The sequence below is a fragment of the Cucurbita pepo genome, chromosome 1, assembly GCF_057944985.1.
Source record: "Cucurbita pepo subsp. pepo isolate OVF chromosome 1, ASM5794498v1, whole genome shotgun sequence".
Classification (NCBI taxonomy): Eukaryota; Viridiplantae; Streptophyta; class Magnoliopsida; order Cucurbitales; family Cucurbitaceae; genus Cucurbita; species Cucurbita pepo.
This window is the reverse complement of record NC_141798.1, coordinates 1,238,623-1,264,238: the sequence shown is the minus strand read 5'-3', so window position 1 is coordinate 1,264,238 and position 25,616 is coordinate 1,238,623. Positions and strand designations below refer to the sequence as shown.

The window sequence follows — 25,616 nt, the reverse complement described above, 5'->3', positions numbered from 1 at the left end:
TATTATCATGTGAGTTGACTTTAGCAAATAAAAAAAAAGATTTAAGTTGATTATTAATCGGATTTGAAAGGCTAAAAATTATTGATTTCTTAGAAACGTACAAAAAAAAAAAAAAAAAAAAAAAAAAAAAGTTTAAACTTGTAAATCCCAAAAGTCATTAAACTCGAGCTTAAATCTCGATTCTTAACACATTTATATTGATATTAGTTTGATATTTCGATTTTAAATTAGTTAAATATAAATAAATTTTTTTTTTACATTTTTAAAACGTGTCTATTAAGAATAAGTTTCTCCATCCTTACAAAAAATATTTTGCTCCTCTTTCTAACCGTATGAGAACTGAAACTTACACAGTTCATTCATATCACCATTCATGATCTTTAATTTAAGCAATTAGATGTAAAGAACTTAGAGAAACATTTATACACAATAGCTAAACTATATATATAGAATTCAATTATGTTGGAATGAACATAAACAAACATTCAAGGTTGGTGGTTGAACTTGTTGGGAGGATTATAGTGTCCCTTCCAAGCGGTATCCAACACTTGATTAAATAATCTCATCGTGCCCTTCTCATCATTTGAATCCGCTGCCCTTTCACCTGGTCACACAAATTTTTCCAACTTATATTTTAAGTTGGATAAAACTTTGACGTAAATTCAATTTTTTTTTTAATTTGATGTGTTTTGTTGTGAATTTGAATATGGAGTAAAAAGCTTATAAGTTTGTAGTTGGTTCTAGGTTTTCTTTTTTGGGTCATTTAAGAAGATTTGAGATGTCCAGGCGGGGTTGGGATGGGAGCAAAGACGGATACTCTCCGTCCCCTGTTAGTTAACTAACAGGAAAAACCTCTTTTCACTCCCTTCCTCATTACCCGTTTAAATGAGAATTCTCTAATCCGTCCAGGACGGATATGCACAATAATCACAAATTAAATAAACATCTCTAAAGAAAAAAAAAAAAAACATCACCTGAAGGGAGAGCTTACCAGCTATACTAGCCACTACATTAGTTCCAACAAGATTTCTTGCAGAAACGTTGAAGGCAAGGAGAAGTAAAGCAAAGAAGACAATCTTCCAAGCAGCAAAACATGGTCTGGTGGAAGCCATATTTACAAGCTCAAGCTGTGTGAATAGAGACTTTGTTTTGGCTTATATAAACCCACCAAACTTATAGAGAGCTTCACTTCCAAGAGGCCAAGAATCAAAACCTTGAAGAAGAAGGCATTCTAAAGAAGATTTGTTATTTTATGCTCTCTTCCTGCGGCTGTGTGAGGCACCTGTTTGGATAGCTATTATTTTTCTGTCAACTTGTTCTCCAATATGGTCAAAGTAAACGCCCCAAAACAACACGTCTAGTTGTAAACCTTTTTGAAGATTTACACAAACTTGCTTACTTGGGGGTTAAGCTATCATTATTATAGCTTTTTGGTTCTTATGAAGGCAACCAGTCAGGAACAGATGCAGTATGATCTGCAGAAATTGGTAGATGTTGCTACCAATTTCAAAAGCCAGAATCCCAAAACCCATCTCTTCTATGGAAGGATTTGATACTCAAAGAATGAAGAAGAGTATGAACATGAGATATTTTGGTTGGTTGGAAGAACAACATTTCAAAACAATGTTAATTATTCTAAGTGAAAATAGGGAACATTCGAGGAAATTTCTTCATACCTCTATGCTTAGAGAATAGAAAATTGGGAATATGCATAGATGTAAACATGTGGAGGAAACAGTCTAATATTCAATATATTTTGAAAGGGTCTCATTTTGTTTGTCATGTAATTTTATATATAATATTAAAGGGACGAATTTTTAAGGGAGTGGTTGCAAATATTAGTGATAGCAGTCTAAGTTTATTACTGATAGACTGCTATCACTAATAGATTTGTACATGTGAATGAAGTCTATCCCCATTTGTTGTTGTACCTTCCTAACAGACGTGTTTTAAAACTGTGAGGCTGACGACAATACCTAATGGGCCAAAGTAGACAATATCTGTTAGCGGTGAGCTTAGATTGTTACAAGTGATATCAAAGCCAGACACTGAGTAGTATGCCAATGAGAACGCTGGGTTCCCAAGGGGATGGAATGTGAGATCCCACATCGATTAGAGAGGGGATCAAAACATTCATTATAAGAGTGTGAAAACCTCTCACTAGAAGATGAATTTTAAAATAGTGAGGCTGACGACGATACGTAATGGGCCAAAGCGGATGATATTTATTAGCGGTGGGTTTGGGCTATTACAAATGGTATTAGAGTCAGACACCGAGCGGTGTGCCAGCGAGGACGTTGAGTCCTCAAGGGGAATGGATTGTGAGATCCCACATTGGTCGAAGAAGGGGACGAAACATTCATTATATGGGAGAGGTAGATTGTGAGAAGTTGAAGAGGGGAACGAAACATTCAATATAAGGGAGGGGTGGATTGTGAGAAACATTCATTACAAGGGAGAAAGGTAGATTGTGAGCTCCCACGTCGGTTGAAGAGAGGAACGAAACATTCATTATAAGTGGTGTAGAAACCTCTCTCCTTGCAGACGCGTTTTAAAACCATGATGCTGACAATGATACGTAACGAGCCAAAACGGACAATATCTATTAGTAATAGGTTTCGACGGTTACAAGTTGGCAGGCTCTTGTTGTTATTGTTGTCTATTTGAAAATGGAAAATTTTCTTACATTTCTAAAGGTGGCCGGCTCACCCTTGATTCAATCAGTTTTTGATCAATTTGCCCACCTATATATGCTCTCACAATTTTTAAAGCCACAATCCGTGATTGTAAAGCCATTGAGATTTGAGAAGATGAGAAATTTTGTATGGGAAAGGGTCTGATCTTGTAAACTGGGACATGGTCACAACCCCAAAATCTAAATGAGGGTTCAGAGTTTTTGAAGTCAATGAAGCTAATATTGCCCTCTTCTCCTCTGTAAATGGATTTGGCGTTTCTGTAGCAAAAAAGACAAGTTATGGTCTGAAGTGATCTCTAGCAAATACAGTAGCCACCAGTTTGGAAGGATTCCCTCCCAAGAGCTCATGTCGTTCTCCATGGAGGGCTATCATCAGATATAACAGATCTTTTCTCAAGTCACTCAAGGTGGGAAGTTCGAATTGGTGAATCCATCTACTTTGATCATTTCCAGATGATGGATGATATCCATATAGTTGCTGCTCTCTGTAGAGAGATTCTTTCTAGAGTGACATCTAAACCTTATATACTACGTGTCGACAAGCATAATATTAATGAAATGTTAGGTTCTAGTAACAGAAAGTGTGCGGATATTTCATTGCATTGGGAAGAACAAAGCAATTAAAAGACACCAAACAGCTGATCCAAACAGTTGAAAATCTCATCAAGAGTTGTTTAATATTGGATGATGAACAATACCTCAACCCCGTGGGACATCATCAGAAGTGGGTTTCTTTGCTTTTGCTACAACCACAGCTTTCTCAGCATCTTTGTACTCCACAGCCATGTTACCTTAAACCTTACCGAACATTTTAACATAAATAATATGTTAGAAATAACTACCCTTCACACATTTCCCCAACGTTACAATATTGTCACTTTAAGAATAAGCTCTCGTAATTATGTTTTTGATTTTCCAAAAGGTCTTATACCAATGGAGATAGTAACTCTGGACCTTTTTATTCTACAAAGGCTTAAAGTCCTTCCATTTATAAAAAGTGTCGTTCAAAAAAGAAACATTAAAAAGTACACAAAACTTAGAAACATTCTTTCGAAAGACATCTCAAACACACTATTTAAACTTCGAAGTGGACAAATATTGAGAGGGTGCAAGAAAAGCTAGCATCAGAAAATAATGGGACAGACAGCTTACGAGTAGTACGAGGTTTGTGCAGTAAAAGAGTGTTGTTGGTTGCAGAAACAATAGAGCATTAAGCTGGGAGGTAGCTGAGACTAATCTTATTTAGTTATTTATTGCCAAATTTAAGGTTAAATTTTCATTGATGGGAAAATGGGCTATCACAGAACAGAAAAGATCCACTTGCATTTAAACAGTTCGCCCATTTTAAGTGGTTGACTGTGTTTGGGCTGTCATGGCTGTTCTAGATCAAATGATCTGCACCCTGTTTGGTAATTCGCCCATAAAATTCTGGTTCCAACAAGTCTGGTTCTGGTTCCAACAAGTCTGGTTCTGGTTCCAACAAGTTCCCTAGCGGAAACGTTGAAAGCCAGAAGAAGCAAAGCGAAGAAGACTACCTCCTTCCAAGGAACAAAGGCAATTGGGGAAGCCATTAATTTCTGGTTGCAGACAAAATAAAGCTCAAAACTTGAATGGGTTTAGAGAAATTTTGGTGGTGTATTAATACATATTAACTAACCCAATAGACATGTGGGGAGGGCTGCACTTTCAAGGTAAAAAACATAGAAAAATAGGTAATCGAGAAGACTTTTGGCTAATGGGCATCAACTTGTATTAGTCAATGAAGTCTGGTCGCTGATATCTTTTCATTCATAAAATTACCTCAGTTTTATATAAAAAAGTGACTGTCGAGGCACTATTGGGCTAGAAAGAACCCGTCAACACTATCCTTCCATCTAATGGAGCAGAGGTGACGCTGCTCAGTAAAGCCCGCCACAGTCTCGTACAGTTCCCTCCGATCTAAGGGCTAGTGTCACGGTCATTACTTGTTCCAGGTGTATTGCATATGGTTACATATTACGATCACGTTTGTCCAAGACGTGTAGTATATAGCTGCATATTCTGTTTCGAACTCTTTCTACTTGCTTTCATGTTATCTAGTTTTTTATTATTTTATTATTATAATTTATTGGTGTATGACCGCTTGATAAAATCAGGTTTAAAAGCCTCAAAATATATTTAGGAGGTATGACTAGTTGTCAATTTTTCCTACTCGAGTTATACGCTATCAATGTTGTTATCTATTGCTTGTTAGCCTATAATATTACTTTCTCAAAATAACCCCATTTCCTAAAACTACTGGTTGACATACTCGAGAGCAAGAACACTGTACAATCGATCTGGGACCGCTTCTCCCTCGGGCTAAAGCCCTAATATATGTCCGATCTTATGGTGTGCTAAAGAGTGGACCTAGTATCCCAGGGATTGATTAAACGGGTAAAGGTAAACGCTTACGCCCACTTGTGCTGATATTAGGCTCTACTGAAGCTGCTTTTGTATGATTGGTGGAAGACCTGATTATCATTTCTCTTATGGCTTGATTGTTGATCATACTCATACAAGAGAGAATCCACTCCTTCCCTTCCTCTTTTTCTGACTTAATTAAGAGTTCTTTTTCTGAGTTAATAGGGTGACTCTCATCTGATTTATCTGATTTATCTGATTTATGATGCTAATTTTACTCTCCGGTAAAGACTCAAGATGAATGAGACCCGGCAGCTTAAACTTTCCCCATAACAGCCAGTGGTCGTCTTCCACAGAACCCAACCCAACCCAACCCAACCCAATAAGAACCAACCTTCAAGCACTTTAAAGCTTCCCACTTTGGTTACAAGCCCATTCTACAAGGCTCAGCGATGATTATAGATCTCCACTTCAACACATGTAGAAGGATGCAGCTTTAATTTGTTTCAATGTGGAATACAAAAGCGAGGTTGGAACTTGGAGGCCAAGTGAACCCATATCTGTAACTGTTTGGTACCTACCACTCGTCTTTATCAGTTTGTGTTAGCCGAAGCAACCATCCAGTTACCTCATATCTCTAAACTAAAAAGTAAGCGAAAGAAACTTAGTGATACCCAATCAAGAAAGGAAGAGCTTGAACATTGAGGCAAAACCAAAGTATTTGAAAAGAGTCGTACAAATACATTTGTAGCTTTATTTAAGATTGATTCTCCCAAAAAGCCTATAAACACAAAGGAAAAAGGCACAGCTGAAAGCAGTTGAAAAGTAATGTCATCAACTAAGGGATGTGATAACCACCACCCCATGGGGAATCAGCAGACAATTGTCTCACTGGTTTTGCTACCACCACAGCCTTTCCAACAAGCTTGTACTCCATCCCCATCTTACCTGAAACCCGTACCACCAGATGTAAGGTATTACTATAAAAAGCGGAAGAAGCCGAGCGACAAGAAAAATTCCTACTGCTACCATCGTAGTAGCATGTGTAAGAGCTGAAATGGGGTAATTAAAGCCACACTTTGTCATAAACAAAGTTAACTTTGATTGGCATTTATTTGAAGAGAAAGGTAAGATAACGTATCCATTCATGGGTATATTTCTTATTTTAACTCAAGTTTGTTTTCTGCCGCCACGGGCTGGCCACTAGAAATATATATAGCTCAGCTCGTCATTGACCAATGATCAATGGCTAGACCATACTCTTGCTTTTAGGTCCGTCCACTATCAACTTTAACATGTTGAGATATCTAAACACCCACTTAGCACCCACTTCACTAACACAATTCACTAACACAATTAATATAGTGGGAACCTACCTGCATGAAAGAGTTACAAACACACTACTCCTAAATGTAGACTACATCTGACAACTATTTGGTTTTAGTTTTCAAAACTTAAATTTTGAAAATAGTTCTAAAAGTTAGATAACAAGAAATTTTATAAGAATTCTTAATGTAGAATTTCTTGAACACGTGAAGAAAAAGAGTCTTACGAATACGAGGAGTATTGTCCATTGCAGAAATGGGCGAGGCAATCAGAAGCAATGCAAAGCAAACTAGGAGCTTCAACACAAAGGAAATCATCTTCAGGGACACCATTCTTGAGGACTGGAGCTAGTTTTAAGTGCTAGTTCTATTGGTTGATTTATAGGAAAATTACAGCTTAACTAAACTTGAAGATACGAGGAGGAATTAAGAGTCAAAGAAGTCGGCCAAGTGTTGGGTCTAATTGTGAGAGAAATTGCTGTCATGGCCCCATTGATCTTTAATATTTTCGAACATGACAGTCAAATAATAAATGCTAAGCTTTCATTTTCATAGATATTTTCTCTTACTGTCTTTAATAACCACTCCTTCCTCCTCTCTCTTGGATTGTAAATATTAGCCTTAATTATTTTTAAGTCAACACACATGATTCTTTATTCTTTTTGTTAAATTTTTAAACGTATAATCTTTGACCACTTAAATCCATTCTCTCACAACTTTTAATTATTTGTGTGGTTTTGTAACCTAACCTATGACAGTTAAGAGGACTTCAAACTAATTACTTCCACATAAATAAGCATGAAATTCTTTTATTAGTGTTTCCTATTCCCTAAAATTTGACAAACTTCCTTCGGCTATCCCTTCTTCTTTGATTCCATTAATTCTTTGCTCTCCAATTGTCCTTCATTCTAACAATTTCGCTTTCGAATTGTCTATTCAAAAATATAGTCCTCCATCTCCATCTACCACACTAAGTGGATCTTTTTCCTCTTTAAATAATACTTCTTTACATGCATAACCATCATACATCCCTCCCTCATTCCTTGATTCCAACAATTCTTCACTTTTCCATGCCTTGATTCAAGTTCTTTGCTACTTCTTTACATGGCATTGCCATCCTATTTCTTGATTCCAAAATAAGCTTTTCAAATCTCCAATTTGAACAAACTTCCATTTTCGGTCATAAACGTGAATAGTCCTTGATCCACCATTCTCATACTACTTTTAACCCACAATTCTAGTATCCAAACTTTTCTTCTTTCCTTCCTTACACACATAACTTTCACAAACTAAAAATATCCAAAAAAAATTGTAGACCAAATACATTTTAACAAATCTTTTTTTTCTAGTGCTTCCTTCCTCTAAAATTTAAAAAACTTTCTTTGTGTGATCCCTCATTCCTTAATCAAACAATTCTTCACTTTAGTGTGATCCCTCATTCCTTAATCAAAAAAACTTCCTTTGTGTGATCCCTCTTCCTGATATAGTGTTATTCAATTGCCAAATCTCATTCAAACATTTTTGCACCTTGTCAGGTGACTTGCAGTCATATAATAATTTCCAATGAAGCAAGCTAGTGTAAGACACAAAAACTTCTTAAGCAACAAGATCATTTTAAATTCACTCACATCAGATGCTTACATCTTTTTTAGACTCTTACCTTTTCCTCTTCAGCAGACCAAATTCTTTCTTAGACTTTGCCATTCTCCTCTTCAGCTGATCAAATTCTTTCTTCTACCTTTAAGAGAAAATATAAGAAACAGAAAATGTCAAAAAAGTTTTAACTCGTAAACTTAATAGAAAATAAAACAAAGTTTGTCCTTCATTTTGCAGGGCTGTTAATTCACACATTGAAAATATAAAACAGCAAAAACTGAATGTTGTTCAAATTACACTTGATAACTATGGAAGAATCTGCATATATCACACTTGATAACTTAATCAGAGGATGTTGTCATGTCATATTACAGCCTAACGAAAATTAGTGCCAGAAAACTGGTAGACCCCAAATCACCCAAGTGTATACACGATGTTCGTTATGATTGTTTGTGGCAGTTTGTTAGAGGGTAATCCGCTTTGAAGAAGCTGAGAGTGTATCTTTTTGCCTTGACATTCATGGAAAAGCTCCAAAAGTTCCAAATGCTTGCTGTATGTACTAAAAAGAATAGAAAAGTCTTTGACCTTTTGTTCCAAATGCATGCTTGCTGTATGTCGAAGCTTTTATATTGGATCGAAAGAAATCATGTGGTTTCCAAGATAAAGTTAAACCTATTGACTCTTTTTGTGAACTGGCACTATATAGTGCCTTCAGTTAGGGTGTCCTGCACAAAAAGTGTTGTCTTAAATATGTTCTGTGCTGTACTAAGCTTGAGGAATATAAGAAGGAAGATGCAACCTGAAAGGCCTCTCAGTTTCGTTTCTAAACATGTTAGTTGAGTAATTAAGAAATCTAAGAATTAGTAGCATTGCCAGACATGTTTCAAGCAATATTTTGTGATCTGTTCTTACTTGCAGTCAAATGTTGATATAATCCAAACAGAGGTAACATCTAAAAGAAGCTAAAGCTACAATACACAACTTCACATCACACCCAACAAATGATAAATAAAATAAAATAAAATAAAAACTTCAAAACAACATTTACTTCTCACACCCTCTAAAAACTTAAATTCAACTTCACACCCTTGGGCTTGGAATCATACCAGTATTCCTAGCAGATGCGAAAATCCAACCAGACGAACTGCTTTTCTGTTGCCCAAGCAATCACTTCATCAAGAACAACTGCCTTGTTCTTCCCCTCTCTGTTATCGGAACAAAACTCGATGACATAAGAGTTCGTCGTCCTGCTCTCTTCTGCCAATACATAAATTTGAATATCAGGATTGTCCATTGGCTCATCACACAGAGAAGAGATAGAAGATGACAGGGAATGAAACGAAGAGTCCAAGATAATAATCACGCTACCATGGGAGCAATGAACCTACTAAAAACGCCCTAATCCTCCGTAATCGAAACCACAAAAAAATACAAAACATGTCGATAGAAACGAACAATCCTTTGATTAAGTTCTCCAATGAACCCCTAATTCGAAATAGCCGGCTGAAATGAAGTTACATTACCTCTATTTTCATCACCGAGACAAGGCGAGAGACTTCTTTCGATTCTGCTCTCCGATTGCCTGGTAATGATCCGTTTGATTTCGGCAACGAACACTCAAAAGGGAAGAGGCCATTGATGGAGCGCTCTGATTCTCGTATGAGAATGTGCCGAATAAGAGTGTGACTGCGGGAGAAATATATATAGTCTGTGTAAAATCCGCGGCGGTCGAGACAGCTGGCGTGACGGATAACGGCTCTGAAGACCGTTTGACGTTGACCGTGGAAAACCGTCGAACGGCTACATAATTTAACTGATTAATTAATGTGTAAAATCCTCTTATTGTTCTTTATTTTAAATATACAAACCTTAGTAATAACAGGATTTATGGAGAACTTAATTATGCTTATTGTTAAACATATAATTTATTAAATACTTTTAAATATTTTAATAACAAAATATACACAAACATTTATAATTTAACCTAATTAAAAAAGAAAATTGTAACGGGGCTTTTTTTAATCTGGGCTTTAAGTAAATTACGGGCCGTGGGCTGTATTCATGTTGGGCCCATTCAAGGCCCAAAATGGAAGGAAAATTCTGTTTATTTTCTGAAATATAAATCTGCAATAATAACCCATTCCTAATAGGTAGTAATTTTTAATTTATTTTTTTTTTTATTATTATTATTATTTTTTTTTTTTTTTTTTTTTTTTTTTGTGATTTCGGTTCCCACAATTATTTTTAAATTAAAAAAAACATTGAAAAAATAAAAGAAATAAAATAACACTTGAGATTATTGGAATTAATGTGATTTAAAAATGGATGGTCGGTTTCAAGTGATGCACAGACAAAATGAATCCTCTATAGGTCAAGAAGTTTGAGAAATAAAATAATGTTTATAATGTTTATAATAATTATAATAATTTATATTAAATTTAGTCGGTGTTTTACACAAACTAAATTGACCTTTTAAAAGGATTAAAGTCCGCTCTTCTCCCATCTTTTAAAATTTTTATTCTATACCATTTCGAATTTGTTCTTTTATATTATTTTATATATTTTATATTGGATTTGAATTTTGTTTTTCACTAATTTGTTCTTCTTCTTCTTCATATTTACACTTGATTTTCACGTGTGACAATTGAAAATTAAGAACAGAGAGATTTATCAACAACTCCATTATTGTAGAATGCAAATTGCTTTCCAAGAAATTCGAGTTGATCAAGCAAAATTTTGGCATCATTCGGTTCACCTAATACTGTTTGGATTCCGAGAAAATTATTCAGATTCAGAGCACAATTTTCACTCGTCTTCCTATACAAACAGATTGAAACGAGAAGAGATCGATGATATCTGAAGCATTTTAATCACTTCAATTGACAGATCCAGAGATCACAATTCTAATTAATTACAAATCCTCGCTCGGAAAATTTCGATGATTCAGCATCGATCGAGCAAGGAAGAAGAAGAAGGAGAAAGAAAACAAACAAGGAGATCGAAATTCATCGATGGATATAGACATTCGAATCGATGTTCGTGGAAGAAGAAGAGATTAAAATATGAAGCACCACACGAATTTCAAGAACTCAAAGCAATCGAATGTTTCTGGCCTTCTATTGCTTCTCTTTCTCAGAGCTTTCATGGCGGACTCACTTTCAATGAATCGAACCGTTTTCTCAGTGAAAGCTCCATCCCATGCGTATTCCTTCATATCATCCTTACCGAAGAAGATGTCTCCGACGACGTCGTACTTAGAAGGTCTGCTGCAAGACTTGCCGCATCGACGGCCGCCGTCACTCTCGCCGCCGAATTCGAGGGGAGTGGTATCGATGGCCATTAGGCGAAGTAGTGTTCAATAAAGAAACCAGAGTCTTTTCTGAAGGTTTTTGTCTATTGGTTATATTTATATATAGGGATATAAATATGTATTATTTTTTTTGTTTGACAAAAAAAAAAAAATAATAATTTTTCCTCTTAAGATAAGGACAACAAATAATTAATTATTGAATCTTAATATTTTAAATGGAAACCATCATATGATTGTTAGAACCTTCCTGAATTTACCGAATTGAAATTGAAAGTTCAGTTAATTAAAAATCTTATTTTATTTAAATTTTAGCTTCTTTTTTTTTCACCCCAAAGAGGTAGGATGAGATAGAGACCCGACCCGACCCCACCACACCCCACCAATTATTTCATTCTCCATTTTTGTACTAGAGGCTTAAGTATACGTCATTTGTGCCAACAACGACACAATTCACAAATATGAATTGATTGACTCATTTAGTGGTGAGGGTGAGTGCCGCACAATTCGTTTTGCAAAATCTTATGAAAGTGTGATTGTGACAATTGGTATGAGAGTCGATTCGTCTCTAGGAATTGATTTAGTAAACATGTCGACATCAAAACAACTCAACGTAAAGCAGTACACGTTAAATACTTTTAAACTATGCTCATCGAGGCAACTACGGTTGAATTATGCTCATTTTAACACAAAACAGGCGGGAAAGAACAGACATAATTATAAATTTCTTAAAAAAGAAAGAAAAAAAAACCACTAATAATCTAGAACGGAGAACAGGAGAGCAAGGTAATGGCCATAATACTCATAACATAAATGTCCTCCAACTGTAAAAATACCCCCTAAAATCTACCGTGTTCAGTGTTCATAAATCTGGATATAACTCAGCCAAGTCAACTCCTCAGGTCAAAAAATAAAAACAGCATATAAATGATTGAACTTTAAAAGACTCTGCGAGTCATTACACTCTCGGGGTGGTTCGAGTAACGGAAGAGCTCACCGAAACTATCTAACGTATGCTGTGGTGTGGTTGGATCTATGATGGAATCTACAATGCCTGCATTTCCAGATTGGTCTGCCCGTTGGTGCTGGAAGTTGAAGTGGTTCCTCCTTCACCTTCGTTTTCCGACTTCATTTCTTGAACGGGTGGCGGGTTCACGATAGTCATTGGGACTGCGAAGTTATCGGCTAGACGTCCCTTCATCTCCCTGTGTTCTTGACAAAGAGCGCACCAGTGCAGACAGCAATGTGTCATGCAAGGATCACATGGGGAGTTCTGCAATCAGCAGTGCAACGATTAGCATACAGCATGTACTACACTACACTACCATACGACAGTACTCACTTTTGGAAATCTAACTAACCACACATTTGTTTAAAGAAGGGGGAATGGTTGTTCTAAATCCTATGTGACGCCCCATGATGTATGATATGGGATCACATAATTGGCTTATGTAACGAGTTTCTGCAAGTGTAACTTGAGATATTGTCTCTTCTCTCACCCTTAGCCCCTTGCATTAATAGACGGTAAGGGCACATCAGGCTCTTCGAAGTGCCCCCCATCGAGTAATGTTATTCTTCAACCTCCGGGCCAATACTCCAATGCATGACAATTATAGGAAAATTGTGAAATCCCACATCAATTGGAGAGGCGAACGAAATATTCTTTATAAGGGTATGGAAACTTTCCCCTAACAGAGGTGTTTTAAAAACCTTGAGAGGAAACCCGAAAGGAAAAGCTCAAAGAGGACAATATTTGCTAGCGGTGGGTTTTTGCTGTTTCAAATGGTATTAGAGCCAGACACGGGGCAGAGTGTGCCACGAGAATGTTGGCCCCAAAGAGGGGTGGATTGTGAGATTCTACATCGATTGGAGAGAGAAACAAGTGCCAGTGAGGACGCTGGGCTTGGGTGGGTTGTGGGATCCTACATCGATTGGAGAGGGGAACGAGTGCCCGCGAAGACGCTGGCCCTGAAGGTGGGTGGATTGTGAAATCTCACGTTGGTTGGGGAGGAGAACGAAACATTCTTTATAAGGGTGTGGAAACCTACCCAAAGAGGATAATATCTCCTAGCGGTGAGCTTTGGCTGTTACAAAAATATCTTAATATTTTTCGGGCTTGAACGAGTTGACATATCAACGTAAGAGAATGAAAAAGTTTAAAACTAGATATCCAATGCGATCCACAAAATCCTCTTTACGAACAGAGATTTTCTCCTCAAAACATACGAGAGGACGCTTTCGGAACTACAGAAACAAAAGGCAAACAATTCTAGAAATGAAGCAAACAAGTTGGCATCTAGCTATTTTCGGAGTCCGAAACCACAGAAGATTGTCCACATTTAATAGATCAAGATTGATAAGCACATTAATAGAAGATTTACCTTAAGATGATACTTCTTCTGCAAAGATTGGCGAACGAGTCCAGTGTATATACCACACATCCACCAGGTAAACAATAATCCCTCACAAATGAGAAACGTCGTGTTTGGTTCGATGCAATGGAACGCTGCAGTTGCTGTCGCCAAGGCAATGCCACCTTCAACAAATATAGCATGACAAACGCACGGCCTTGTCCAGTCCATATCATCGTCTCTCAAGCTTTCAACATTGCGCCCAAACAAAACACATGGACAGAACAATCCAGTCCAGCCTGTATACACGAAATAGGCACACGTACAAAGACAAAAACAAGTTACGACAACAGCTTGCTCTTGCAGACCTTGAAATGAGTAGTGCTAATGGCATAATTGCATAAGTTTCAACTTTCAAAATGTGTTTCTGTAACCCTTAGTTCTACGAATAATCGCACGAACAAACAAACAATTATCATATTGCAAAGCTGTTCACCGTTATTCGACCTGAGAACCGTAGATTAAGAAGAATACTATACATATGGAAACTTACAACTTTGTGGATCTTCAGCACAGCCAAAAATCCCAGTTGTCCAAGGTTCATCTGCTGGAGGTTCAAAGCTGTCAGGGAGTGGCTGTCCACACTCATTGCATTTTCGAACATTTAACTGACAGTAATCCAGAGAATTTCAATTATAAATGGCATGTTTTTTTAGTTTTCCCTTGGATATTCCTACAGAAAGTTACTACCAAAATTACATCAATTACACATAGTATGCATATAGAAAAGGTCGAGCAGCTGCAAATCAAGAAAACAAAAAATGTCCCGGAGTAATGGAAGACACGAGCACAGGTCGAAAAAGGTCAATATCAGATAAAAAGGGCCAAACAAGGCGCTTGAAGCTTCAATCGAGTATTTCTCTAGCGTCACCACTTCAACAACCTAACAACTCCTAGAATACAAACAGCTTAACAAGTATGCATGTAGCTAGCTTTGAGATCCTACATCGGTTGGAGATGGGAACGAAACATGCCTTACAAGGATGCAAAAACCTCCCTAACGCGTTTTAAAATCTTGAGGGAAAGCCCAGAAGAGAAAGCCTAAAAAGAACAATATCTACTCGCGGTGGGCTTGGGATGTTGCACTAGCACATTGTAAACACACAATAAACAGGCACAGTGGGAACATCGTCGAGTTTTAGCCACCCCCGATCGTTTAACATTTACTAACCTTATTAAATAAAAGCTTCACCCTACAACATTTGGTGTAAAAAACATCGAAATGCACAACTTCTAGAGCAGTTCATCCACTACAAGTGAATCTTCTCACAATTGGATCAACAAACAATACTACCAGATCGTGAAGTGATATGCATATATGCTCTGAACATTGTAAACCGGAAGAACAAATACCAATGATATAAACAGCAAAGCTCGAATCGACAGAGAGGTATTATGAGAAAGAAACAGCGACAAAAATTGCTCCTAGAAAAGTAGAAAACCTGAGGAACTTCAATGGGCTGATTAAGCTCCCCTGGCTTGATTTCTTCCAAGGGCGCTTGATCTTTCGTCAATTTCACATACCGAGAAGGCGCCGCCCCATCCCCCATCTGAGATCGTCCACCGACAAAAAAAAAATCAACAAATCAAGAACTCCACATCTTATTTCTCGAATCCAAATCCAACAATTTCCCATCATTTCAAAGACATTGAACAGTTCGACAACGGAAGAAACGATTTATAAGAATCAAACCTAGGAGAAAAGAAAACAAATCGACAATCCTACCAATCCTTTTCTGGGACTAAAAAAATTGCAAAGATCAACACAACAGAAAAGTAAACACAATTCTTACCGACCGCAGCAGAAAAATCAACTCGCCCAACAAATCCGGAGACGCTTCGCAAAATCAGCGAAGATCTGATTTCGCCTTCAAGATTTAGTGAACTTGAAGAGTCAACCGACCCGAAATCTTCCCCGGACTAGAAGAAACGTATATAAGCCATAGCCGCAGTAATCAAATTCGATGCGTTTGTTTTGTACTGTGAAATACTGAAATGGGTGGGTAATGGGTAGATAAAACTTCCCCGAACCGCCCGGATTATGTTTCGTGTAACCATTTTTGGAAAAGATTCGATTTTTTTCTTATATGGAAACAAAATTAGTTTAAATTTTAAGTTCAGTTTCAAAATATTATCATGGATGCAAGTAATATATTTACAATTATTGTGTACAATTCGTGGGATTTAAGGTATAACTTTCATTTTATTTCCATCTTAAATTTTCATTTATAGTTCGACCACGTATCAAATATATCGTGTCAAAGTACATATAATGTTACCGATTACAAAATATTGCATTTTATAATTTAATTTTGCTTATCGAGAATTTTAAGAAGATTTTAAATTAGAAAGTTGTGAAATATAGCGGAAACAATATCGATTGTCGTAAAAGTTCCTATTTTTAAGAGAATTATGAAGTCGATTCGAAGACGAGGATTAAACCCTTTTACGAAAATTATAGACACAAACTTTTGATCTACATATGAGGATTAAAGCAAACGTTTTTGGAAGTATAGATACAAAATGGGCGTAATGGATGAACCATGAAGGGCTAAGAATGTAGGTTAAGGTTCATCCTATGAGGGCCAATTTCTATACCAACCAGCCCAAGCAGAGACCAACCCACTAATCCCAAGAGTGATGGTATGGTTGCAGAATGGATTGGGTTCAATCTCAGCCAATGCGATAAGCAAATCAGCAACATTAGCTGCCACTGCCATGAGCCTCATAACTCTATCACCTCTGATTTTCTTCACATTCTCCCGTTTTGAATCCTCTGCTTCAGAGCTTTGAAGCTTTCTCTCAGCCTCAATCCCTTGTTTCAGCATAATAAGATCAGCAACTATGAAGAATATGTAGCCAAAGGACTCACCAAAGGCTGATATGAAGCTCATCTTTTTAGCCAACGTTGCATCAAGAGTCCCAATTCTTGAGAGCCAAAGCAAGTGGTCAAAGAAGAAGTAGACCATTTCACCTGCATTAGAGAGAACGGCGAGAAACCGGAACGTTGGGGTCGAGCCAGGGCTGCGTCGGAGGGCGTTGAAGCCGGTCAAGAAGCGGCCGGTTCGGAAGGCTTTCCGGCTGATGCCGGAAGCAAGTTCCCAGTTCTTGGCTCTGGTTGCCTTGTCTGGATGAGAGGTTTCAAGATGCCAGTGAACCAACTTGGAGACATATTGGAAGGTCTTGACGAGCTTGTCTATGCCATCTCTTTTGGCTAAGAAGATCACCAGTTTATCCACTGTGTCAGTCATGGCTATGGGTGTGTTGAGAAACCAAGAAGATGGGTTGATGGTTTTTGGCTCATGGAGGAGTTTTAAAATTTTGGGAAATTAAATGAGAGCCACATAATATTGGTTCTTGATAATTGTAGCTGTGGTTGGACCTTATTCTTCAATTATTCTATTTATTAGTCCTCTCATTTTATTTTATTTTTTTTGTCTTTTCTGGATAAATTTTGAGATAGTGTTCTATGAATAACAAATAGCATCCACATGAAAAAAACGCAGATTATTTTGTAATATAAGATATTATTTGTATGATATATATATAGATTATTTTGTAATATAAGATATTATTTGTATGATATATATAAAATAATTAATTAATAAGAGATAAAGTAAAACAACCCAAGTTCACCGCTAGCCGTTGTCTTCTTTGGACTTGTCCTTTAATACCCTTGTAAGAAGTGTTTCGTTCCTCACTTCAACTGGGATCCTCACAATATGACTATTTTTAAAACTTCTTGAAACTCGTTCTTGGCAGTGTAAATTACATGGAGATGATAAAAGGATGAACTTAAAAGACAGGAACAAGTATTGACATGATTAAATGAAGATATCAACTTGTTAGGATGCACGCAAACAAACTACCTAATATAAGCTCTAATGCAGTGTGTTTATTGGCAGGGTAATCGTATAACCTATTAATAATAAATGAGGATGATCATAAGGTCAAAAGATGTTTCAGTCAAAATTTTGCTAATCTAAGTTGACACGCCGCATCTTACATACAAGGTTTGCTGTTGGAAGATCAAGCTCCTTTCCAGAGTCAGATTTTAGAAGATCTTTCAGCTGGTCTCTTGGAGTGGAAAAGCAAGCGAGGAATGTGGCGAGAGCTGATGGAATTTGCATTGATAGGGCAGAGAGCACGTTCGTCAGATACTCGATATCAACAGATAACTGCTCCGCCCCACGATCTGTAACGTTTTGTATGCCACGCAATTGCTCAGTGTAAAGTGCAGCGGTGCCCTCAGCAACCTTCAGAAAACAGAAGAAAGATCCATATAAGTGGTTCATTTCAAAGTGACAAACAGATGGGGTGATGAGACACGATGCAACATGCTCTATGTTTTGAAATTTCAAAAATCGCAATATGCTCTATGTTTTGAAATTTCAAAAATCGCAATATATGTTCAAATAGTATGCTGAATGTGAAATTGGTACCTTGCACATCCATTCTGCAGCGAAGAATTGAGCCTCGTCATTGTTGGCATTGCTATTAGAGATACCCTCAGCAAGTGGCTCCAGTTGTTGGGGTAAAGTGAGAAGATATTCACCAACACTGGTAACGTAAGACTGGGGGTAAGAACTAAAAGTTGGAAGAGGAAAAGCACTAGGTTCCTCAACCGATGCCCATATTGGCAAACGAGAGACATCGCTAAGGCGTTGTCGTACTTTGGATATGAGAACATCATATACAAGTTCATTAACCTTGTCTGCAAATGCTGCAACTCTTTGAGATGCGAGTGGAAGAGCATGGAAACGTGGATCTTTTGACTGCATAACGAGAAACTACTCAGATGATGCTAAAACAGAAAGAGAAAGATCAACTGAACCAAAGACACTAGCGGCAATTGACCAGAGAAAAACAATAGAAAACAATTAAGCAGCTAAGCTTCTCTCAATCTCCCTCCAACTTCTTCAAAAGGAAAGGTGGGTAATGGTATGGTGAAAGATGCTCTAATGACTGCTTGAATGGCATAAGTTGAAACCAAAATCTAAGTGCATGGTCGGAAGGTAAACGAGTAGAAAGAGAGGTACAAAAATTGACTGACCTGATCCAAGAGGTTGAAGAGCTTTTTTGCCTTATTGGGAGCATCGACAAGCCGAATAGCTGCCATATCCAAGGCAGCCCTGCCACCCATACTGGATTCCCTATTGCTGTAATCACTGACTATGTGAGACTGGTTTTGGTCCAAACTTGAACCAAAGACCGAAACAGATAAGGTCGTGCTCAGTCTTGCAAGAGTAGCTCTCAAAGAAGCTTCAAATACAGAAGACCTGCTAGTCAAACAATCAGCCACAGTAAGTATCTGTAGAGTCCCCTGGACAATGGACCACTCTTCCTCGTTTGAGGCTGAGTCAACTTTGCGGGTTCCATCCTTCTTGTCCAGGCCAGTTTCCTTTTTTATCCCGATGCCATCACTATTCTGATCAATTCCACATACAACTCTCAGGGATTTTAGAGTTTCTTGGAGTGAAGAAATATACTGTAACATCACATCATCAAGAGCAAGAAGCATCTCATCCGCCTCAGAACCACCCGTAAAGCTTATGCACCTCTCAACAGCTGCTTCAAGAAATAAAATAACTTGTGGGATAGACTCCTCCATTCTGCGTACTGTTTCACTAAGTTCAATCCCTTGGGCCCCTACACCTCGAGTGACAGCTCCTCTAAGATCTACCTCTGCAATTTCAGAGGAAAGGATAGCACGCTCCATTTGTCCATACCTAGGAAAAAGGAGAATAAAGGATGTATTGCAAGAACATAGCACGCGCATAGTAGAATACAGAAAAGAGAAGTGCATTATTTCTAAAACAAGATTGTCAACATCTACGATTTATTACCTTTGTTTAAAGGCTTCAAAAGGAAAATATACAGCTTTCAGCGTGTTGGTTAAAATGTTCACATCTGATTCTGAGAACAGATGTTGAATATTCCTAGCAAAGGTTCCCGTCATATTATGCAAATCAATAAGTGCTTCTAGATGCCTTGTTTGAATCTTGACCCCCTTTGGCATATCTCCAGATAAAATATCCAATATTCCTGAAACAACAAAAGGACCAGATTAGAGGAAAATGTAAAACTAAAATATACGGGACATAGATCACCTCCTAGCTACCCCTCAACACATCATAGCACTATGATGAAGTTTGAAAGTTGAAAGTATAAAACTGATTTGAGATGTTGACTTAAACCTTTCCCCAATGCTTTTGTCCCAGGAACAACATCTGCAGTTGCAAGATTGATTCGGGAAACAAAACTTGACCCCACAACTGCCATTATGTCAATCAAAAGCTTGGGGACAAGAGCTTTATAATCATCTGGAAACGCAATCATACACCTGCAGATGACAAGTTCTAGTTTTAACAAATAACAAATAACAAATAAAAGAAGGAAGCCTCACCACAAGAACGCTGAAGATTTAGCTACAAATCTCAGAAAATTAAAAATTAAATAAACGAAGGTATTAATTTAATCACCGACCACTTATTCAAAATTTGGTGTCCAATATGATGAAATTAATATTTAGGGTTAAATTTGTCCCAATAAGCTACGTATAGAAGTAATAAAAAAAAGCTAAAAAATAATATAAAGTGATCAAATACTAAAAAAACGCCAATATTTCCACAGCAAGCTTAGTCAATATCTTATGTGTTCAATGGGAAACGGCAAGGCAAGACCACTATTGCTTCCCTGTTGTTCGATAGAAGTTACTGTTTCGGAGACCAGAAACTAAAAAAAAAAAAAAAGAAGCTAGTAACTCTTACCTTAAAGATACTCACGGAAGTTAACATCCAAAACTAATATCACAATAAAATATAGCAAGTTATCTATCATGCATTCTTTTTAATAAACAGGACATAAAAGCATTAGAATATAAGTACTACCACTTCCATTCTTGTTCAAGATAAAGTAGCAATTCATCATGGAAACTTGGCAACCAACTGGCGAAGGAAACTGATGGAAAACTAGATTGAAAGTCATTATTAGTCGTCGGTCTTTGAAATTCACTCTTTTCATTAGCAAGCTTATGTGCTCGTTGCTTTGAATCAAAATCTTCCCAAAGTTGCTTTATAGGCTTCAAGTGAACTTTCGTATAGTTCTGCTCTAGAGACTTGAATCTTCCAATTCGAAGGAGAATTACCCTCAAATCTTGAGCAACATCAATCTGTACCATATATGGAATTCTTGATTGTAAATCACAAAAATCATGTATTCCAATTCAAGTTTTTGCAAACAATGTGTACCTTTCTATTTGTTAGTGCATCTTGGAGACGAGGTTGAACCATAGCATCAAGCCTGTCCTCCAAGACCTCAAGCTGCTTCCTTACATTAGCAAACTCAGCAACCTAATTGAACATCAACTAAGTCAAACTTGCACTTAGCAAACATGTGAGTAAAAAAAAAAAACAAAAAGCACCCATGAAGAAGTTTACCTCCCCAACAGCAGACAAGCAATGTCTCATGTTGGCCAATGTTTCAGCAGCCCGAGGAAGATCACCACTGGCAAACACATCTTCGACTGTTGAACTTAATTGAGCCAACCCAGCAGCATCCTATTGAAAACAATTTTAAAAACAAAATACAAGTACATGCATGTGTCATCTACCCGTCAATTTGTGTAAGCACTTACATGAAAACTAGTGCACTTCATCTAACAGTCTCTACCTGTAATGTCTCATAGGCAGCTTCCATCCTCTGCTTAACCGTATCAACTCTAGCAAGTGCAGCTATAGATTCTGCAGAGGATCCCTCTGCCTGCAGAAGATATAATACATGAAACACTGAGAGATTGTGGACGAGACGTCACACAATTGTATCTAAACGAGTTCATCTTCAAAAAAAATATAACATGTAGAGCATCCTCTTCGTCAAAAGGTTGATACGACAACGTTATTTAGCATTATTAAATTCACATTAAACTGAGTACAACCCAAATTCAGCGTCGCAGAAAACTACTAAACTAACTAGAAGATCAAGTCCCGATACTGTAAGCGCAAGATTGCCAGTAATACAAATTGACAAGTGATGAAACTCTCCCTCCCTTCCTCCATTTCTATCCGTCTTAATAATTTTGTCGCAACATAGAGAATAAACACAATTCATAAAATGCTTAAGAAACTCTAAATCAGAGTGGCCACAAATCTAGAACTAGACGACCTACTAAACTTCCCGGGAAATTGAATAAAGAAACCAGAGATCATTCAAAATGAAAGAACAGATGAATTGCACCATATACAAATGAGTGTCACCTTCTTGAGCTTCTGGAGGATCCCAGAAACAGCAGATCGGAGAGAAACAGCATCGTCACGTAAACGAATAACATCGCGTGTAGCACGAGGAACACGAAGGAGAGCATTAGCACTGAGCTCCTCAAGTGAGGCAGCAATCTCCTCGGACACCATTTGAAGCTTCATCTCCAAATCGACAAGGTGTTTATCCAAAGACTCCTGTGGATGACGAGTCTGGCAAGCGGAATTGATCCATTTCTTCGGGTCGAAACTCTCGCCGGAGAACGGACCTAAATCCAGATTCATGGCTACTCAGACGTTGATCCGATTCAGAGAAACATGGAATTGGAAGCTGATTTGAGATCGGAACAAGGAGTCCAATGTAATTAGCAAGCGTCTCTTTCGATTCTGATTTATTTTAATTTTCGAAAAATAATTTTTCTTAAAATTAAAAATTACATTTACTGTAAAATAATAATTATACTTTTTCTTATAAAAATAAATAAATGGGCCTTCTGATTCAATATCAGCGGCCTGTAATATTTGTTTGGGCTTTTTCACGTGAACCAATCTGGGCCCATTTTGGGCCTTCAAATTCCACGTGTTCGGCCCAACTCTAATATTTATTTTGGGCTTGTTCGATAAATACCTTCGTGTTACAAATAATAATATAATATCTTATGTTAAAAATAATAATATAAATTAAAACTTTGAATATAAATGAACGTGGAGAATAAAAATAAATAAAAAATAAAATGGTAATTAAAAAATTAGTGGGGACACATAAACAACTACATCATTGTTTTTCCATCACAAATTAAATCCCGCTTGCTAATATTAAAATATTTTAACATTTCGTATTATTATTATTATTATTATTATTCTCTCAACGTGACAATCGATACATTATTATTATTATTATTATTAATGTTACAATTAGTCAAAGAAAAGTCAAATCTTCTCCTTGAATTTTCTCTGTAAATTGCCAACTAATTAACCATGAATTTCAATTTATTTTTAATATTAAAATATACTTTTCGTTCTCGAACAATTAAAACAAATCACATGCTTCATTATAATGTTATCGAAATCAAAATCGTAATAATTATATAAAAAATATTTTTAATATATAATTCATTTCATCCAAATAAATAATTTAAAGTTAAAATTAACGGGTTAAATTAAGAACACGAGAAACGTTTCTATTTAATATAACAATAAAAATAAAAAATAATTAGGTGAGTTAGGTGGAACATGGTTGGTGCCCTAATTAAATTTCTTATTAATAGGTTCATAACGCAACGTTAGGGCACTTTTTTTAATTACATCAGTCAATTCGTTCATAAAATGCCACCAAATCTGGACAACGATTCGATTCATATACCTTCTATATATAAAAATAATTTATTTCATTTTAAATGACTATCGCCCAAAAAAAAAAAGTTAAATAACACGTTTTCAATACTATATTTCATAAAACTCATGTTCGTAAAAGGCTATTTGTGGAATTATATTAAAAAATTTAAAATATCACGAGATTCAAGTCACGTGCTATCTAAATAAGTATTTTCATCTTATAAATTTTAAAAAATATTTTTTTAAAGTATAATAATTGTTTTAATTATTTTAAATTATTTTTACTATAAATAGAATCATCATAATGAGTCAATATTTTTATTATTATAATTTTTAAAAAATGTATATAATGTGTACTAAACACCGTTATGTATCGATTCGATGTTGACAAAGATATCATTATTCCGTGTAGCAGTTGTATAATCGCTTAATTTATTAATAATTTCAACTAGTCATTTTCCATTAATTATTTAATTATAAATATTTTTTTAAACCCTAATTTTGTTTTTCATGAGGCCCAAAAATAAGTGAATATTAATCCTAGGATTGATTGGTATTAAGAGGATATTTTGCGGTGATAATTAGTTAGAATATATCTCAGATATTTAGGGAGTTGTTAGGATAGATTTGATTAACGGTATATTTTATTTATTTACCCGATTTAGTTAGATATATATTTTTTCTATTTTTAGGTATTAGTTGATAGTTTGTATCTTATATAAACGTAAACCTGAATGAAGATCATACTTTCGATCCCAATTCTATTTCTATTTCTCATTCTTAACAATTGGCCCTTTTATACCTCTAAAAGCCATTTTAAGTTATTACAGTGTTCTAGTCCTGTAAAATTCACAAAGCAAAGGTAAAAATATAATGGTAACTTTTTTGAGTGGGTAAGTAAAACAATGTAATTTCATTTAATTTATAGGCCAACTAGACTTATATATATATATAGCTATAAATATTTGAATCTATAATTTAATAACAGAAACACCTTTTAAAGGATTACGTGGTACGATTAGATCGAATAACATTAAATATCTATATCCACCGTCCTATATTTGTCATTAAATAAATACATTTAATAACTATCAGTAATTTTTATTTACAAATATCTTTTTTTTTTTTTTTTTAGGTCGTGATTGGATGATTAAAATGATTTTACATTAAAAAATAAAGTAAATTAAAAAGAAAATGGGAGGAGAAATTTGGTTGTATATGGTTAGTCAAAGTGACAGCCATGGACAAAAAAAAAAAAAACACATATTTCTTGTCATTTATGTCGGAGCAGATGAATGTCAATGGGTCAATTTTAGCACATTTTTGTAGAGTCATTTCCACCAAATTAATTAATTAATAAATAAATAAACTTTTTTTTTATTTTAATTTTAATTTTAAGATCAATTATTGAATGTGATGACCAACATTATTAGTCCACTCTTTCGATGAGATTCATAAATCATTTATAAAGTTCTCCAAATCCGTGGGGGAACTTTGTAGCTCCGGTGGTTTTTGAAATTTGTGGGCGGAAGTAATCTGAAATTTTAAGATGGTTGAGTCGATGACTCGTAGGGTTATTTTTTTAATTATTAAAAAAATTATATTAACCCATTATTAACCTTGGTTACTAAAGTTAAATACTTTTATTATTTATAATAATATTTAGGCGAGAGTTGGGTTAGATTGTAACCCTGTCTTCCCCTTAATTGGGTGACCCAACAGAAAAAATGTCAATTCAGGGACGCAAATGGAGTTCCTAAATTTTTCCATTTTATTTTTCTCTACGTATTGAATATTTCAAAGGAACAATCACGTGTAATTTGTCCAATATTTATAAATTATTTAAAAATTTGAACAAAAAATCAATAATATAATTATTTATTATTAATTTATTTTTAACTATCAAATAACATTTTTTAATGTCTAAAACATAGAATGAAATAAACAAATAATTTTCATTCACAAATTAAATTATTTAAGAAATTTGAGTCTATAGTTAATATATTTATTAATACGAAACTCGACAATTAAATGTATATTTAAAATTAAAAATGTAATATTAAAAATGAATAATGAGAGAAAGGGAGTTTCTTTGCTTCTTCCTTAACAAATCAATATTAATATAAGATTTTAATTAATTAATTAAATTTCATGGGCCCCACCAAGTCCCTTTTAAAAAATATATATATATAATATAATCTTAATTAATTAATTATATTTACTCTAATTATAGTACATTTATTTAGTTAATTAATTTAATATTTTTATAAAGTAAATAATGTTAATTTCTCTACTAATATATTAATTTAA

General features: G+C 35.7%; 3 protein-coding genes and 1 long non-coding RNA gene across 6 annotated transcripts; all 4 read right to left on the bottom strand.

Annotated features, from left to right (window-relative positions):
- Positions 1 to 335: 335 nt before the first annotated feature.
- Positions 336 to 9,658, bottom strand: LOC111791658 (uncharacterized). The gene is made up of 6 exons (XR_015419877.1): positions 9,522 to 9,658; positions 9,105 to 9,255; positions 8,063 to 8,140; positions 3,394 to 3,493; positions 992 to 1,282; positions 336 to 604 (listed from the first exon to the last, which is right to left on the bottom strand). It is a non-coding gene; the product is annotated as an uncharacterized LOC111791658 (long non-coding RNA).
- Positions 9,659 to 12,086: 2,428 nt separating this feature from the next.
- LOC111779714 (cell number regulator 6) lies at positions 12,087 to 15,708 on the bottom strand. Of its 2 annotated transcripts, none has more exons than XM_023659843.2 (5): positions 15,514 to 15,708; positions 15,159 to 15,266; positions 14,210 to 14,324; positions 13,687 to 13,955; positions 12,087 to 12,578 (listed from the first exon to the last, which is right to left on the bottom strand). In XM_023659843.2, exons 2-5 carry the CDS (start codon positions 15,264 to 15,266, stop codon positions 12,351 to 12,353), a joined length of 720 nt encoding a protein of 239 aa, XP_023515611.1. In that variant the 5' UTR covers positions 15,514 to 15,708; the 3' UTR covers positions 12,087 to 12,350. The 2 variants fall into 2 exon arrangements, with proteins under 2 accessions (XP_023515611.1, XP_023515606.1); XM_023659838.2 differs by having other exon boundaries at positions 15,510 to 15,707.
- Positions 15,709 to 16,148: 440 nt separating this feature from the next.
- Positions 16,149 to 17,047, bottom strand: PEX11B (peroxin 11B). The gene has a single exon (XM_023696560.2). It carries the CDS (start codon positions 16,965 to 16,967, stop codon positions 16,293 to 16,295), a length of 675 nt encoding a protein of 224 aa, XP_023552328.2. The 5' UTR covers positions 16,968 to 17,047; the 3' UTR covers positions 16,149 to 16,292.
- A 490-nt stretch (positions 17,048 to 17,537) lies between these two features.
- Positions 17,538 to 22,360, bottom strand: EYE (conserved oligomeric Golgi complex component-related / COG complex component-like protein). Of its 2 annotated transcripts, XM_023687771.2 has the most exons (10): positions 21,972 to 22,360; positions 21,388 to 21,477; positions 21,156 to 21,275; positions 20,967 to 21,068; positions 20,607 to 20,887; positions 19,914 to 20,059; positions 19,563 to 19,761; positions 18,770 to 19,445; positions 18,159 to 18,491; positions 17,538 to 17,972 (listed from the first exon to the last, which is right to left on the bottom strand). In XM_023687771.2, the coding sequence occupies exons 1-10, from the start codon at positions 22,254 to 22,256 to the stop codon at positions 17,694 to 17,696; spliced, it is 2,511 nt and encodes an 836-aa protein (XP_023543539.2). In that variant the 5' UTR covers positions 22,257 to 22,360; the 3' UTR covers positions 17,538 to 17,693. The 2 variants fall into 2 exon arrangements, with proteins under 2 accessions (XP_023543539.2, XP_086974424.1); XM_087118298.1 differs by lacking the exon at positions 21,972 to 22,360 and having other exon boundaries at positions 21,353 to 21,477.
- Positions 22,361 to 25,616: the final 3,256 nt, after the last annotated feature.

Bases quoted from the DNA above. Each gene is read 5' to 3' on its own strand.
- EYE (XM_023687771.2), bottom strand. From the start codon at position 22,256: ATGAATCTGGATTTAGGTCCGTTCTCCGGCGAGAGTTTCGACCCGAAG. The intron at 21,276-21,387 runs GTAGAGACTGTT...TGTTTTCAATAG, and splicing joins CTGCCTATGAGACATTACAG to GATGCTGCTGGGTTGGCTCA. The intron at 20,888-20,966 runs GTACACATTGTT...TATATGGTACAG, and splicing joins ATGCACTAACAAATAGAAAG to ATTGATGTTGCTCAAGATTT.
- PEX11B (XM_023696560.2), bottom strand. From the start codon at position 16,967: ATGACTGACACAGTGGATAAACTGGTGATCTTCTTAGCCAAAAGAGAT.
- LOC111779714 (XM_023659843.2), bottom strand. From the start codon at position 15,266: ATGGGGGATGGGGCGGCGCCTTCTCGGTATGTGAAATTGACGAAAGAT. The intron at 14,325-15,158 runs GTTTTCTACTTT...GATTACTGTCAG, and splicing joins AGCCCATTGAAGTTCCTCAG to TTAAATGTTCGAAAATGCAA. The intron at 13,956-14,209 runs GTAAGTTTCCAT...TCGTGTATACAG, and splicing joins TGCTGAAGATCCACAAAGTT to GCTGGACTGGATTGTTCTGT.